At 41.9% G+C, this 17,448-nt stretch overlaps 2 protein-coding genes across 2 annotated transcripts; both read left to right on the top strand.

The window, feature by feature from the left end:
* The first annotated feature begins 2,453 nt into the window (after nt 1-2,453).
* sft2d1 (SFT2 domain containing 1) lies at nt 2,454-13,341 on the top strand. Its single transcript, XM_056435746.1, has 8 exons — nt 2,454-2,651; nt 3,273-3,359; nt 4,274-4,356; nt 7,249-7,330; nt 7,674-7,709; nt 7,796-7,854; nt 10,570-10,599; nt 12,706-13,341. The coding sequence occupies exons 1-8, from the start codon at nt 2,586-2,588 to the stop codon at nt 12,743-12,745; spliced, it is 483 nt and encodes a 160-aa protein (XP_056291721.1). The 5' UTR covers nt 2,454-2,585; the 3' UTR covers nt 12,746-13,341.
* Nucleotides 13,342-15,339: 1,998 nt separating this feature from the next.
* On the top strand, nt 15,340-17,027 carry prr18 (proline rich 18). Its single transcript, XM_056435781.1, has one exon. The coding sequence runs from the start codon at nt 15,543-15,545 to the stop codon at nt 16,308-16,310; it is 768 nt and encodes a 255-aa protein (XP_056291756.1). The 5' UTR covers nt 15,340-15,542; the 3' UTR covers nt 16,311-17,027.
* The last annotated feature ends 421 nt before the right edge of the window (nt 17,028-17,448 follow it).

Consider the following 17,448-nt stretch of genomic DNA (forward strand, 5'->3'; position numbering starts at 1 on the left):
CATGATGGAGAATAACTCACAGGAGCAGCCATGATAATAAACGTTGACAAAACATGAAGGGGTCCATGTGGTAGCTTTCCTGGAGCCTGCTATTTGTTTTATTGTGTTGGTGTCCAGCTTGCCATAGGTCTTTTTCAGAGCATGTATTTGACTTGTGATAGGACAAAGTCAAAATATTACATACCTGTAGAAAATGCCCCCCCCCCCACACACACACACACACACACCTTTTCATCAGTTCCCTACATTGTACAATTGTCTTATTACAGTCTAGCACTCGCTTCTCCTTCAGGTGATGGTTCTGTTTCACGTCAGTCAGCCTGGGATCCTCTATGATTGGATTCCCAGGTGGCTCTCGATTGCATTTTAGCTGCAGTAAGCCTTCATGCAATAAGCACTGGCACTACTTTCACAGCAGCCCATGGCGCTAACGCGCTGACGATCAGGTTGTACTGTCAGACAGATCAGCATGTAACACACACACAACAATGAAGACAGCTACAGTGGGGAGCAGGATAACTATGATGAAGGTCTGAGCCAGAGGCGTCTCTATGTCCATAGCACACGCTGACTTTGGTGTACCTGCTCACAGCGACCAGAGGCAGCATCCCCTTCCCCAGATGAGCCATGACAGCTGCCATTATACTCGCTGATGAAAAATGGCAAGTCCATCACTAGAGTCGTGTCTGTTGACCCTCCAATCACACGCTGAATCCTGTTTTCAAAGGTACAGACACACAGCAAGATCTCTACATTGCACTCAGGGCTGACCGATTGTTGTGGCACTTGACATTAATGGTGCTGCCACTAAAGCCTTTCATTAACAATATGATGGGAAAGTCCCTGCAGAAAAGGCAGGAAATCAAGTAAGACTCACTCACCATTGCATTAATATTAACACACACTGTATGAGACACACACAAACATCTGAAAACTAGCCTTCGCTCAGTTGGCTGAGCTGAATACTTTTGAATGTATATTAGCAGTAAAATATAATCCATGTTATTATATTAGTAGCCTGTATCACAAGGAGTAATGTATCTCAATGATGGAAGGAGAAGCTACTCAGGTGCATGACACAAAGCATCAGCTTCTCTCTGTCACTCACAAATGAGTTTGACTAAATAAATGTTGCATTAAGTGCTTTTCAGAAGTTTTTAAAATGTCACTTACAAGAGGAAGTATCTATGTGGATCACTCTGAGTGTTGCAAAAGCGTAATGCTGTGACTACACAAGCTGAACTTACATCATTCAATTAGAAAAAAAAAATTGTCTGGGGAAATATAGTTGATCTATCCTTGTCCTGTTGAAGCCGTGGTTCTGATCTGATGCTGTGTGTACTGGTTCCTGTAATCAGTCACATGATTATCATACATAATTTGTCCCAAATAACTGACAGTGAAAAGCATTAATAGCATACAGAATATACATAGTGACGTATTATGTTGTCGTTCCAGTAAAAGCAGTAAAAGGAGGTATTTCCAGTGGATACAGGTTGTCACAGATATCCCTCCAATAGCATGACAGTTTAAAGCAATATAAGTTGACGGTGTTTAGTGTTTTTATTGATCATCTTAGAATTGAGGCAAATATATACACTTACAAGATATACTCAATAGAAGTGATAGATTGTTATCCTGGTGTTTGAGATATTTAAACAAATCATGTGTCATTTTGTAGTATGTTTTTTCTGAAAAATACATTAAAATAATGCTGTTTGATAACCAGTATCCTTAGTTATGCATTGCGTTAGAGAAAGCACTCTCTGCAGTCTGTACAAGACCCGCTAATAAAACTACCAAGCATGGTCATGACAGCAAGAGGAACTAGCCCTGACTGTACTGATAGTGGCAACTGTTTATTTTCCTTATTGTTATACTTCCACTGGATGGCGACAAAGCGAGATAAAAGCAAAGGCAAGGATCATTAAACAGTGTTTAACTTTATTGGCGTCCACATATTTAATAACCAGAAGCAATGAAAAGTAAATAGGTATAACCAAGTGAAGAAACGCTTTTTTAAGGGCATTTTCCTAGACCTCTGAAACAGGTTATATGTATGTGTCTGGTAAAGCCATAACATATTGAATGTAAAGTCAAATATATAGCAATACGTATACAGTCTGCTTTGCTTTAATAAATATGCTTTTCTCTCAACTCCTACTTTGAATTAATATAGCAAAGCACCAACAGCACACGAAATGCCAACACTTTATCGATATAGTCTAAAAAGAGCACACTATTTAGGGTAGTTCTGTTCGTACACCGTTCATTGTGTAAAACCATTATTTCCCACAGCCATGGAACGCAGCAGCAGTTGCGAGGAAGTGGGGGTTTTGAAGTTGCCTTCACAAGCTGATCTGCGATCGGTTATTTAAAAAGCCTCTCTGTAGACGTAGGCTAACCTTGGCTGCAGAAAAACTGACTCTAGGTCAGCGCTTACATAAAGCACCATTCAGGAAGGCAGGAAGTGTAAACTTGTCACTTCTGCGATCAAAACTTTCAGACATAAACAGCAGACGTGCAGTCGGAAATATAGACATTCTTACTTTTCGTGGCCACTTGCTAGCGAACAGCCTCCAGCGATGGACAAGCTCCGTCGTGTGTTAAGCGGCCAGGAGGAGAACGAAGAGCTGGGTCTCACGGACCAGGTACCGCGAGCTAACTGTAGGACAGTCCACGCTGCTAATGCTAAGCAGATACAATCTAATACAACAAGGACTTGTTTTTCTCTATGAGAGACCCGCTTTTGTCGTGAAAGTGGTTTGTTTTCTTCCGGTTAGCGTTAGCTAGATACGTTGTTGTTTCATTAAGTAGTTGGTTATCTAATGTTAGTTAAAACATGTCATGTTACGCGCTGTAGCATTTCATAGACATTAAGTTGGCTAACATAGCAGCTGTATTATTCCTGAATGTGTTTTTTTATATTTGTCTGGCAGCGTTCAATAAATTGTATTGTTTGTTTATCTGCACTTTTTACACGCATTCCTGGTGAGGAGGAACATGGGTAAGATGCTGACTTGAAGACTGTTTTATATTACAGGTCACGTGATTGTAACTTTAAGTAATTGTTGCAAACTCAAAGTTTCACTCTGGCACAACATATAGTGTGCCACGTTTGCAATTCTGCATTTCCTTGCAGATTATCTGTGTGTGTCCGTGTGTGCATGTGTGTGCATGTGTGTGTGTGTTGACTCTCCAGTAGAAGGCCTTTGGGTCGTCCTGCGGGCCTTTGGACTTGTCTTGTGACATCCTCCCATTGTTCTCACCAGGTCCTTGATGCCAGCACACTCAGCTACAGCGCCCGGGTGAAATGGTTTGTCATCTGCTTTGCTGGAGGCATCCTGTGTTCAATACTCGTGAGTGTCTCTGCCTTCCATGGTGAAAAGGCATCTTTTGTGTTCTCCCTGACTTGATGCTGACATCAGGAATGCAGAGCAGACATAACCCTGTTATTGTTTTCAGGAACTGTCCAAGTTATTTCTTCATGTTTGCTTTATAGGCACTATAAAACTCACAGATTAACATTCGCTCTGGGCAAATGACATCAAGAAAAAAATGCTGTTTTCTGAAGCTTGCAGATTATAGTGCAGATAGTGATTGTTAATTGTCACTTGTACTTTAATTAACACCCACAGGCTGCCAGGAAAGAGCTAAAAGTAACACTTTGAAGCCTCCACATCGTGATTCTCACTGACGAAGCCCCAGCAGTCGGCCTGGGTGGTGAAAGTCACCGAGTTGGGATATCTGCGCACACAGCCACATGATCCCTTTTTCTGTCGAAATATGCAAGCAGAACTTGCTCCATCCGGGAGATGCAGTTATGTGCGTCAAGTTGATTGAATGTCCTTATGACGAATAAATGACACCATTTGATTAAAAGGGTAGTTGCTCCATCTTCTTGAAAGCTTAACTCATAACTGGCCTGTAAGTATTATTCCTCTCATGGTGAGATGCATACTCTGTTTACACTGAGTGTGACACTCGGTCTTTTTCCAAGTGGTCCAGATAGTCGTCATGCTTGTCATGCAGGCAGCGCATGTTAAACAACGCCTCATATTGTCTGTTGGCACTAGGGGGAGCCCATCATATGTCAGTAAACCCCATGGACAGCTCACAGGAGTCCTTGTTGATTTGTGTTTGTGCCAAGAAAATAAATGACATGGGTGTAAGCCTTCAATCATCTCAAAGTGTAGGATTCATTTAGATGCTCGTGTGTGAAAGTTCGATGACTTTATTCTTTCGCTGACGCAGACTTTTCTTGTTTCGTCAGGGTTCAGCACTGCTGTTCCTTCCGAATGGAATCAAGCTTTTCGCCGTCTTCTACACTATAGGGAACGTTGCAGCTCTTTCCAGGTGAGTCCGACTCAAACTGGCGAGGTCAGAGAATTGTAATGACTTGATGTATTTCTTTCATTACCATGACTCACTGCCAGGAATACGACACATGATGAGCTCATGAACTCTGAAACTGGTTTTCCTTGACGACGCGCTACTCTGTTAGTCATCCTTGAACCAGTTACACCTCCAAGTTTTTTCTTGTAAACAGTTTACATACCTGCAAACTTCTCACCTTCCGATGAAATTCGCCGTTTTGAAATCAAAACAGGTCATCCACGTGAATAGTGTAGATCCGAAGAGTTTTTTTTTTTTTTGGGGGGGGTCAACTGGCCGTCCGCCGTTTATGAGATTCCAGTGAGACGTGGAGAAAATGCGATGTGGTGATCTTCGCAATAAAACATCTTTGATGGGACGTGTCGAGTCTCGGCCAATCAGCGTCAAGATGTCTTCAGCGTTTGGTGGGTTCGGGTTAGCTTGAATGTCAGCCCGCTACATCTACTGCTGTAATATTGCACGGTGTATCGATACTAACAAAGTACCCGTACGTTAAAAACGATATGATTTTGCATATTTTTAGCACCGACACTTCATTAAGAGAGCGCTGCTCCGCTCCGTTAAATGCTGTCTGCACGCAATGCGCTGCGCAGCGCTCTCACAGCGAGTGGCGTTAAGTTGGGGAGCTTTTGAGACTTGAAGTCTTCGGCTTCAACATTTTTTTATTTTTTTATTACTACTGTAGATAAATATAGCAGTATCATATTGATAATATAACGTATTTATGGTATTGTATTTAATTCTGGTATCGGGTATCATGATATTTATGGCAGGTATCTATAGAAGTTATAATTTTAGGATCGTGACAACCAGGTGGAGGAAGGAACAGACTCATGGACCAGAATCATGGAACAGACTCGTGGACCAGACTCGTGGACCAGACTCGTGGACCAGACTCGTGGACCAGACTCGTGGACCAGACTCGTGGAACAGACTCATGGAACAGGCTCATCTAAATGAAAAGACACAATCTAAATGAAAGAACTGCCATCGCAGTGACATGGCACTTCGTAAACCTAAACATTTACATTTCATGCAATCACTGTGCTGGTGAAGGGTTAATACAGCACCTAATTTAGTTTATTCAAATGTGATCTATATTATATAATTAATTCTGCCCTCCATCTTATTTGTATGTTGTTCGAAAGTCATGTGTTTAGTCAAGATTACACTGGTCAGTGGGAACAGACTGGCTCCTGGATTGGTGTTTGTTATTATTAATAAATACATGGGAGCATTTTATACAAGGTTAATTCCATCCCAGTGACATAGTGCGACATTATCCCAATCAGGAGAGACCAGTTGGATAAAGGAAAGATCATTTTTTATTATTAACAGATATATGTGATGATAATGAACTGACGCTAGAGAGACGGCCATATTTAAAAGAGACTGCAGCAAGATGATTAGCTACCGATGCAATAGTTCCGTTGTGCTTATTGGATAGAGAAGAGATGACCAGATGATCTAAACAGCTGGTGTCATGATTGACAGCCCCGAGAAATGACAACAAGGACATAATGAGGGACCATGTATGAAAAAGCGATTGGCAGATGTATGAGAAATAAATGACGGGCTTAGGCATGTGTGTGGTCTTCCGACCGAACTTGCACTCTACTTCATTAGTGAGATCTGGCTGGGCGCTCTAATGATGCTGCAATACTGACCACTATATAAATGCTGACGTATCCTTATTGTTTATAGTTTAATGGCAATGTTATGTAATATGAGAATTTAGTTTCCCATCACTGTTTTACATTTTGGATTATTTAGTCTCAATAAGCCAGGGGCTAGATCTAATCAAGCCGTCCTTGACTTCTTTGACAGTGAACCGTTGAGGGCATTTAAGACAGGGCAGTTGTCAGGTATCATATGTCCAGAGGGTTTGGCTACGTAAAGAAACTGGGTCACCTGCTTTCATAGCGCAGCTTACCGACCCAAACCAAGACTGTGACATATCTGAAGGCGCTTAATGCAATTTTCGTATTTGTGTCACTTTGACTGCAAGAAGATTACTTGGTTACCTCATGTCGCCAATATCAGTGAAAACTGTTATTTTCACAAGTCACTTGCAATGTTATAACAATAAAATAAACATATGAGCCCCTTTCGACAAGCAATACAAGTGTTTAACTTTTTAAAAAATCGCTTCAATTTGAACAATCTCCTTTGAAACCTATTTTTACTCCGGCAGGCTGGTAAAGGGTGTCTATTTTCTTTCTTTCCTTTTGCAACCAGAACGTCTTTTCCTTCAACAAAGTTACATTTATAAACATAAAACCCTCCGACATTGGTTTCATATCGGTATCTCACTGCTTCCTGTCCCGCAGTAGCAGCATGTGCATGTGTGTGTGTGTCCTCGTGAGCAGTTGATGAGAGTGTCCGTCCCTCTCAGCAGACCGGTAGGAAGAACAGCGACGACTCTGATGTCTCATCTAACAGATGTGACGTTACACAGACTAACTCTACCCAGTCCAGAGCCACGTGACTCGTTGGCAGGGACCGCCTTTTGTCCCGTCCCATTCACCGCCTTCACACATGCATCATGGAGGAGGCTTGAAATGTGTCACTGTGGTGTGGGGCATTAAAAATGTACTCCCAGCATGTTGTGTGAATTTGAGTCTTGCGGCGAGGCTATTCATGTGTGTGTGTGTGTGAGTGTGTGTGTGTGAGAGACAGCTGACCAAGATGATATTTGTACAGTACATGACTTTCAAAAGAGTTATGGAAAAGAAAGTAAAAAAACATGATCGCAAAGATTTGATGGCTGAACCTTTTTTAACAGGTCAATGAACCTTTTTGCTGATGCATACATATTGTAATAATGTTGTTTCTGTTTTTGTTCCTCTAAAGCACCTGCTTCCTAATGGGACCACTAAAACAGCTGAAGCGCATGTTTGAACCAAAAAGACTGATAGCCACCATCGTCATGCTGGTAAATACAAGTCTTGACGTTACTTTAAACTCTAAGTTGAGCCAGATGCTTCGCTAGAACCTCGTTTATATCTCGCTGTGTATTGGAGAGTAGTCCATACCTTAATATCGTGGGTTTTAGACACACTTTTCTCTCTAAATTCCTTTTGGACGCGAGGCCTCAATGCATTAACATTGTAGCTGCCTTCACCGACTCGACACGGATCGTTTTTTCTTAGTGCATTCAGTGGCTTTTGTTGTTAAAACTTAATATTTAATGTGAAATACTGAACAGAATCAAGTGTCCTATAGTGAAGGTCATTCTGCCAGCAGACAAGATAACCTTTCCTTTCTTCTTCCATCAGCTCTGCCTGGTCTTGACTCTTTGTGCAGTGTTTTGGGTAAGCAGTCCACACGTGGTCTTTGTTGTTTAAGTGCAGTGTTTTCCACGATTATAATAACCCTTATGTTTGTCTTTCTTTTACAGTGGCATAAAAAGGGGCTTGCTATCATCTTCTGTATTTTGCAGTTTCTGGCAATGACATGGTAAGTGTGACCAGCCGTCACTCCACTGTGGCTCAGTTATCAATTATTGTACTCGTCACTCATGAAGTGTAAATATCATATCATGGAAGTGTCGTATACAATTATTAGATTAGACACACATGTAAGATAATAGAAAAACTCAAATGGGTTGCCCTGGTTTCCATGAGCAGTCAGTGACATCTGCTTGACGTATCCGTAGAGTCAGTCATGTTGTCAGAAGACGGGCAGGTAGGTCGGTGTACTTTTGGCATGTAGAGGAAGAGGCGTTGCCAGTGTGGATGGACGGAGAGACTCTCAGGTGTTGCCGTCTGTGTTGCTGTTCTGGAGTCACTGGCAGAGGTATCGCAGGTAAACGGTTCATTGAGAATACGTGGCACCCCTGGGTCCTCGATTAGTTTTACCGATGGTAATGGGGCTGCATGGTGGTGGAGCCTCACAGCAGGAGGGATCCCGGTCTGGGTGGTCCGGCCCTGTGTGGCGTTTGCATGTTCTCCTCCCCGTGTCAGCGTGGGTTTTCTGGGTTCTCCGGCTTCCTCCCACAGTCCAAAGACATGATGCTCACGTTAATTGGATTCTAAATTGGCCAACGCGTGAATTTTTTTTAAAAACTGGTCTGACAAAGCGTCACCTTTTGGCTTTGAGAAATTTCATCGTACTAAGCAATCAATCCATTAACCGTAAATATATAACGTATCATAATGTAAACTTGTTTGGGTGCTAGCGTTCATACTGGTATAAGTATTGCTTTCTGACTTCTGCAGATAACTCTGACTCGATTGAGTAACGAGACCAACGGGGTTGGTCAGCTCCAACATGGCAGTGCATAGTGAGGCCTGTGAGTGATGTGTACGGCCATGTGAGCACTTGTATGTTCATTAATTTGAACATATTTGCACAGCAGTAACAAAAGGCTTTCAGGTTTGTGAATGTGCATAGAAACACAATCCCCCCCCCCCCCCCCCAGGAGGAGGGGAACAGACTATTCCATTGCATCACTGGAGCAGGACCCCGTCAGCTCCATCACTAGACTGCTGTTGCACCTACGTGTTGTACATTCACTTCCGTTCGGCCTGCTCTCTCAGAGGCATCACCATGGTAACCACAAGCCACACATCTCAAGCTCATTCCTAACAGACGGGGGGTGGGCAGAGTGCACTCCCACGCAGGCACTCCGACGTCTGTGTGAAGGTGGTTCTGGAATAAGTAGTCGACACACACAGGAGCAAAATCCTGTGAAGTGACCATAGGACACCGACGCACGACTGACTGACAAAACATTTCATGAACATACTTGTGTAGTTGACTTTATTTAGGTTATACAGGACTGTCTCAGAAAATTAGAATATTGTGATAAAGTTCTTTATTTTCTGTAATGCAATTAAAAAAACAAAAATGTCATGCATTCTGGATTCATTACAAATCAACTGAAATATTGCAAGCCTTTTATTCTTTTAATATTGCTGATTATGGCTTACAGCTTAAGAAAACTCTAAAATCCTATCTCATAAAATTTTAATATTTCCTCAGACCAAGTAAAAAAAAAGATTTATAACAGCTGAGTGTTTGTCAAGGCTCAGGAAACCCTTGCAGGTGTTTCGAGTTAATTAGACAATTCAAGTGATTTGTTTAATACCCTAGTATACTTTTTCATGATATTCTAATATTTAGAGATAGGATATTTGAGTTTTCTTAAGCTGTAAACCATAATCAGCAATAAATCAGAATAAAAGGCTTACAATATTTCAGTTGATTTGTAATGAATCCAGAATGCATGACATTTTTGTTTTTTTAATTGCATTACAGAAAATAAAGAACTTCATCACAATATTCTAATTTTCTGAGACAGTCCTGTATACTCGGGACATTCATGTGAGAGATGTCTCCAGCACAAGATGAGGGTTCCCTCCTAAAGCTCAGGCTCGGGGTGTAGTTAATCATCCAACTGCCGTACCAGATTCCTCACATATTTCAAATGTGTTTCAGGTGAGGTTTTTTTTTTTGTCCTTCCCTTCAGCAATAATCATTTCCAGGACGGGGTATTGTGTTTTTTGTTGTGCTCTGTGTTTGTCTACCAATCCATCTGGATTTATGAGTGTAAAGATTACTGTGTATCCAATTCCTTCACAATCAGTTTTGGTTAATCCCCTCGCAGAGCGCCCTTAAAGACCCTTCAGCCCAATAATTACTGCTTGACTTTGACCACACATTGTACATGTTGGCGTTCTGCTCATAAGGACGCCGTGATCAGGCCGCTAGTGAGACCTAAATCTACTATTAAATCCGGCATTCTTTGTGGTGATATTTTGTACCTTAATCTATAATCTCGTTTACGTCACATCATTACAATACAATGACGTCATTCAGACGAGCGTTGTTAATAAAACATGTGAACTTTCTGTTAAGATCCTGAGATCTCCAGCGATGACACGCTGAAATCCAGCAGAATGTGTTTGCAATCATCTACAAGACATGTTGAACATCTGTGTCATGATGACGCAGCTTTAGAAACATAACCGCTCGCTTCCATTATTTCACGAATGTGGCCCGAGAGCGGACACAAACCAAATCTAACGTTGAAGCCATCTTAGGGAAACGTTACACATTCATCAAATAATGTGATATACGTGCTAACAGAAATGTATTTTAAGAATATCTTTGAGGCAGTAACTTGCCGTTGTCGCCTCATCCTGACGTTTTTGTTTTTTTCTGTTCCAGGTATAGCATCTCTTACATTCCATTTGCCAGGTAAGACGACTTGATTGTATGATTTAATGTTTTGTCTGCGTTGACCTGAAGGTGATTTTAATGTAATGTCCAGTTATACGTGTTACTGATTGAACTCCATCTTTAAGAGCTACTATTCATATCTTCATAACGCTCTCTACAAACTAACTGGAGAGAATCCTGTGTGTGAACCTTCAATGAAAACATGTTTTCATTTATCTCAAAACACTGTTTGCCCCCAACATATGGCTGTAATTCCCCCCTCCCCCAACGACGAGTGCAAGCACTTAATGTCAAGCAAATGGCAGCTTGTTGTTTCACGCCCCTCTGTGCTTCAGCCCTGTGATGCTATTTGCTCCGTCTGTATTATCTGAATGAAATCATTTGTTTTTGCAATAATTTCTCTTTCAGACACATTTCCCTCAATATTTATCTCCCAAGTGTAGCTTTTAAATGACTTGTGATGAGCTTAAGTTGAGCTCAATAGGGTCGAAGCACAATGCGAAATTTTGATTAGATCAAGACCCAAATAGTCCGTCCTGCATAAGAGAAGAGGATCAACAACTCCCTCACTGGTCGTTCTCACCTACTGACTTGCTTGGTCTTTATTGTAGATAATGTGCAGTATAGAGCCTACCAGCATCCGAAATGTTAAAGCGAATTATTTAGTCATTTCTTCAGGGCACACTTTAGTAAAGAATTGGAACTAAAAGAAAATTCTCCCCGATACTCGGATGTTCACGTCTCGGGGTACCACCCCAGTGCTTTCCCCAAACCAAGCACAAGGTGTGATGTTGTTTTGTCAGTCCAGCTGTAAGAAGGGTTATGTCTCATTTAGTGAGAAGTCTGAAGCCCCCCCCCCACCGCTCCCAGCCCAAATGCCTTGTGTCTTTGGGCAACCCTATAATCTATGCTGACAGCTGAGAGACGTTCCATAGCCACCCAGAGTCCCCCTCCCCCAACCCAAATGCTTATCACAACACAAAGCTGGGACAAAGACCTTTTGCCGTGCCACCCTTCCAAAAACCAAATTCCAACAGGCAAATGTGATGGACCGACCTTGAGCTGAATTTTGAAATCCTGATAAACACTTATTTATTTGTGTCCTTTGTTGTTGTTGGTTTTTTTACCCTTTGTGTCAACACATTATTGTCTATTCGCTTTAAGTTTCTTACTTTAATCCATTTTTCATTTAATTTAGATTTGATCATGTATCTCTCTATTGTTTGCCACGGACCAGCATATTCTGATCACAGATCTCGTTCCCTCTGCGTGACGCATGAGACTGCAGTCTCTCCCTCCGCTGGTCAACCAGCTGATACCTGGTTAGCCACAACACCACATGGCCCCTGGACTTGATCTGTTAATGTGTTTTACTTTGTTGCCTATTTATAACCTTTAACACGAGATACAGAAACCTGCTGCACTTCCCACAGTGCTGTAAGGCTTGTGCTGCTCTGGTGTTTAATCAGAAATAAATCATCATTTATTTGTGTTTTTAGGGAAGCAAAATGGCACCAAGCCGTACGTGATTATATAAAAAATGCAAAAAATTAACTCATGCTGAATGAGAGGAAGAAGATGAGCATTCTGGTGTTGAATGTTTGTTTTGGGGACGAAGCAAAGCATTTGAAGGAGCGTGTCTCCTCTGTCCACCGACCTCCCCTCCTCCCTCCTAGACTGCTTATGATCCCCCCTTCTCCTTTTAACCTTGACTGGTCCCACACCTCCTCCACTGAAATTTCACCGTGGCTCGAGGCAAAGTCTGCATAGCAACGCACCGATGGCAAGAGGTGTGAGGGAAATGGAGCACGCAGCGACCGTCTGTGGTTTCCATGGCGATCGCTCGTATTGCATCATCCCTCAATGCCTATACCTGGAGAAAGGGAGCCCCCATAACTCGGAGCATGTGGTGCTTCCCAGCCAAATCACACTCACTTATTCATGACAAGCCCAGCACAAAACATCTAAACAAAAGGGCGGAAGTGCTCTTTATGTCGCTTTTAATTTTGTACGCATGACAAAATGTCATCTTTTTAGAACAACACTCAAACATTCCTTCATTGCTTTTCACCGCTTTTTGTCTTTGCATTGTTTATAATGCTGGTTTTTATTTTGTATTCACAGGGATGCTGTGATGAAATGCTTCACAACCTGTCTGAGTTAGGACTCCTTCGTCCTCAGTCAGTGAAGACTGGTCCTAATATGCAAACTGTAAGAACAGTCGCTCTGTAAAATATGCATCTGTGTTTATACACTATCTCCAGATTTCTACTATGGCTTGTTTCATACTGTGAATCCTCACTTTTTAAGTCCAGCTGAAGGGCTATAACTATAATCAGATTATAACATATTTTGCTTTTGCTATTGATGTGGAAGAGATGAGTGCATCTAATGCTTAATATATTTAGAGATATTCCTTTGTGTTTTTGAGGATTTTAAAACTATTTCAGTGCAGGGAATTAATTTTGACTGAGTGCCTTCACATTATTCATTCATAAATATATATATATATATGTATATATGTATACAGTGTTTGGTATATTCCTATGTATGCAGTAATGTTCTGTGTTCTCACACACAAGCATTATTAAAACACATTATTTCTGTTTACGGAACTGTGTGAGGCTCTCAGATGCTACTCCATGTTTATATATGATTATTTTCATTCATTGATAATGCACTGGAAATGTTGATGTCCACCCATTTGAAGTTTTTTTCCCAGTTCAAGAGAAATAATTAAAAAAAGCCGCTCCTGTCTAATCTGTTTCTCTGTTTGAACACACCTGCTGCCCTTCGCTCATCAAAATACATTAACATAGCTTCTCCTCTTTAAAGTTGATTTCATGCCAGATGTAGCAATCACCCCATTAATTCCACTTTTCTGAGCATTGTGCTTTTGATGTGACCCAATAACCCAGAATAGCTTGCATCTTGTTCCCTATATTGCTTCGGCATGTTGGCATAGCCTTTGAGGATGTGGTTGTCATGACAACCTCCTCCAGAAAATTCATAAAACCTCAACCTTCCCCCCATCTGTGGTGCAGATGTTCCCATTATCCTGATGAGGAGGTCTTTATTTGGTATTTTATATATTACTTGGACCTTTGGTATCATGTATGGCTAATATATTTGAAAGCAGTTTAATGGTCAATAGCGCTATAAAGTCTCAGGGCATCCTGTTTCCATTTGTGTTGGCTGCAGGATTTGCCCAAATAATAAGCTCACCGCCTCCTCGTTCTGCTTGACGCGACTGAACAACAGCATTGCACTTCCTGTTGTGCAGCCCACACATAGTTTCATTAGACGCTTGGATAATGTTACGTGTTGGTGTTGGATTAGCATGGACCAAATCTCCCCTCAGTAAGACTTTTTCAACCAACTTGGCAGGGACCCAGCAAATCCTTGAGCAATTAATCAGAGGGATAACATTCTGTTGAGTGGTTGATTTTGATTTCGGTTTTCTTTGCCTGCAATTTTTGGATTACAGCGAAGTTTAAGGATGATGGGAAAGAACCCTGACCTCATAAATCTGTTCAGTGTCAATACTGTTTCCTTTCTTTTTTACATCTAATCCATTGTTATATCAAAGAGGAGGGATCCCACGTCACCACGACAACCACAAGTCTGTGTCCCCCTCCAGCTTAATGGTCCAGCTCATCTTGTAAAAACCCTCCATCATACTTTTGTATTCCAATGTTGAGTCAGTGGCTGTTGACCTAAATACATTTTTGGTTTTGTTGAAAAAATTTCTGATAAAACTCAAGTCTTAGAAAGTCAAACACAAAAAAAGATGTAAGTATTAAACCACCATGGGCCCCCTGTTTTTCTTGTCTTTAAAGCAATTAATTTGTACACTATAATGTATATTGTCTTTCCCGGAAATCACTCGCATTGATAGAGTAATCACCAGAGCAGCTAAGTAATAAATGGTAAAATGTTTCAAAAACTGTAAAAGCTCAACATCCTCAGGCAGTCAGATAAACAGTCTAAAGACTACAGATTTGCAAGGTAGTATTGATTTCTCCTCTTACACTCGTATACATTAAGGAAACAAAATCATATCGAATCAATTCTCTGTCGGTGTGAAAGTGCAGCCATTAGCAAAACTGAGGAGAAATCTATATTGTTCTGGGTATTCCTCTGGATGTCTCCCAATGGCTGCATGGCTGAAAGAACAACAAAAGACCATCTTCATACATCATTTGATTGATATTTTAAATATTGACTGACTGAAAGCATTGAGCCAATGACATGTTTTGTTAGTTCAAGGACAGATGGAGTTGTTTTACAGCAGCAAGGACCAAATGGTATATCTTTATTTCCTTATAGTACATGTGAGGTATATCTATAAACTCAAGAATGTAAGTATGCGATGAAGAATGCACACGTATGTTTCTCAACTTGTTCACGTTAACACGCTGTTAGTGAAAAAGAATATAGACGAAATATTAGTCACATTTAAGAACCACGTTGATCTTAAACACATGTTCACTTAAAATATATATTCATTCACTGAATCACAATTATTTGACGATAAGTTATGTTTTTAGGCTTATAATATATATATTTTTAATGAGCATGTGCGTTTCCAATGACGGTGAATCAGCAGAGAGGCGCTGTGAGAAAAGATGAGAGGACCATCAGATGGATGTCGCTCATCGCTAAAAGGAAGTACTTGGAAATTATGGAATGACATCACCACCAAACCGTGCCTGGCTTTGTTTGGTGCTTTGCGTGACCACGCCTTCCTGCCAGCCCCACCATAAAGCAGCCAGGCCGTGAGTGTGCGCCAGTTGAACTCCAGTCAGTGCGGACAACAGGTGCACGACAACAGCCCCTCTTCACCTCGCTGTTGGATAATGCCCGCAGAGCGCCGCTGGTCGCTTTGCGCAGGACTTCCTCGCCATCTGCACTTTGAACATTTGCACGTTTTTCTATCCTGATCACTTCCAACCACAAAGATGCCTTTTCCGCCCATCAGCCTCCAACAGCGGATCTCCTCTCCGGGCAGGGAACTATTCGGGAAAAAGAAAGCCATCGGACTGCCTCCTCACACCGAGCACACCAGCAAATCTGGCGGAGAGAAAGGGGGGTCCGATAAAGAGAAGCAGTCCACTTCTTGGACGTCGGCGAATTTAAGGAATTTGGGGCGAAAAGCCCAGCAAGATAAGCGTAAAAGCTCCGCTCAGAAGGCAGGTGACGGTCAGGAGACCCAGGAAAAGAGCTCCTGGCTGACCATACCAAAACCTCAGGACTCATCCGAGAGAGTCAGGCGCTCCAGCTCCATGGACTCCGCCAGACACCTCAACGGCAAAGAGGAAGGGAAGAAGGAGATTCAGTTTACCCTCAGTCTCACACCTGAAGCCATTCTTGTCATCCAGAAGCGAAATCTAGAAAAGCAGATGATGGCAAAGCAACAGAAGTGTTGCGCCTCGGCAGACTTCCGCCACAAGCGAGTTTTTCCATCCAAAAAGACGCACGGGTCGACCAAGGGCTGCGCTCCTGTCGCCAAAGTGGAGTGCGCCGAGCAGGACATCACCGCCATCGTTAAGATATCTCTGTTGAACGATCAATACAAGTACGACGATGTGGAGTATGAGGAAGAGGATGGAGACGTGGACGAGACTGTCGTGAGGAAATGTAAAGAGTGGCTCAGAGGGGTCGAAAATGCCGCTGCTTTAGGAAAAGTCGACAAACTTTCTGCGCTCCCGCAACTTAAAGGCTGCTGACACCTGACATCTGAGCTTTCTCCCTTTTCTTTTTTTACACTGCAGACTGAAGGAATGATCAACTCGTGAAAAGGGTGCACCGATGCAGAAGGCCCGCTGCGATGGCGTCTTACATTTGAATGTTAGAAATGAAACGTTCACAAAGGAGGAACAAAACAACAAAAAACAGTCCAGAGGAATGTCAATTTGTTTCGGAATTATTTGCTAAGTTATGTCTCAAATAAATACACGCATTGAGGAAAATGAAAATAAGTCATCTGCATTGGACATGTGGCATTCAACAGAAATAAGATATTAAAGCTGAATTGCAACCAACAGTGCTTCTTATATGGTCACAGGAATGCAGCTTTGCGAGTTTAATGCCAGCGCAATGTGTTGTTACAGTTTGAACTGAATACCTTAATATTGTCGTCCTTTGCACATGGTTTTTGTTTCCAGTGGGATGCCTGTGGATTGGCAGGGGGTTTGCGTAAAGGGACGTGAACCCGTTCCTTTGTGCCGGAGAACAATACGCTGTCAACAGGCTTGATAGCGCCTGCTGCTGAAACCAAACTGGACTGTTTGTTTGTTCCTCTAATAAGAGGGTAATATCCTTTGTAGGGATTTATCAGCGATGTACAGTATTTAATATTTACAAAATATTTGTATGCCGACTGACGTTTTCTCAGCTGATGACTTTATGCCATTTGAAGTAAAATTGTTTGTTTTTTAAATTTTGCAAGTGTCACTTACCTTTTTTTAAAAGAAAATGTGTCTGGTTGCTCTTGAATAATTCTGTTCCACAATGCTGATGAGTCATTTCGACTTCTGGCCAGTGACCAGACTTCTTCTTTAAAGGATCCTTTGTTGCTACCTGAAGCCATTTGGACATTAGTGTTGCAAGCCTCTTATATTTCTCATTAAGCAGGGTTGACCAGTGTACTGAGGGGCCCAGGTGCATGATCCCTTCAGGAAATGACCTCCAGTCTGCTTTACCTGGGTCATATCAAACCAAGCAAAGCATGGAGCTACAACAAATAAACAGTGCTGCACCACAGATCTGGGGGACAGTTTCACCCAAAGTGGTAGAACTACATGGTTTGCAGCAACGGTATTCCCAGTTTTAATTTAGAGCTTAATCCTGACATTCCCACACGTA

The sequence above is a fragment of the Pseudoliparis swirei genome, chromosome 17, assembly GCF_029220125.1.
Source record: "Pseudoliparis swirei isolate HS2019 ecotype Mariana Trench chromosome 17, NWPU_hadal_v1, whole genome shotgun sequence".
Lineage (NCBI taxonomy): Eukaryota > Metazoa > Chordata > Actinopteri > Perciformes > Liparidae > Pseudoliparis > Pseudoliparis swirei.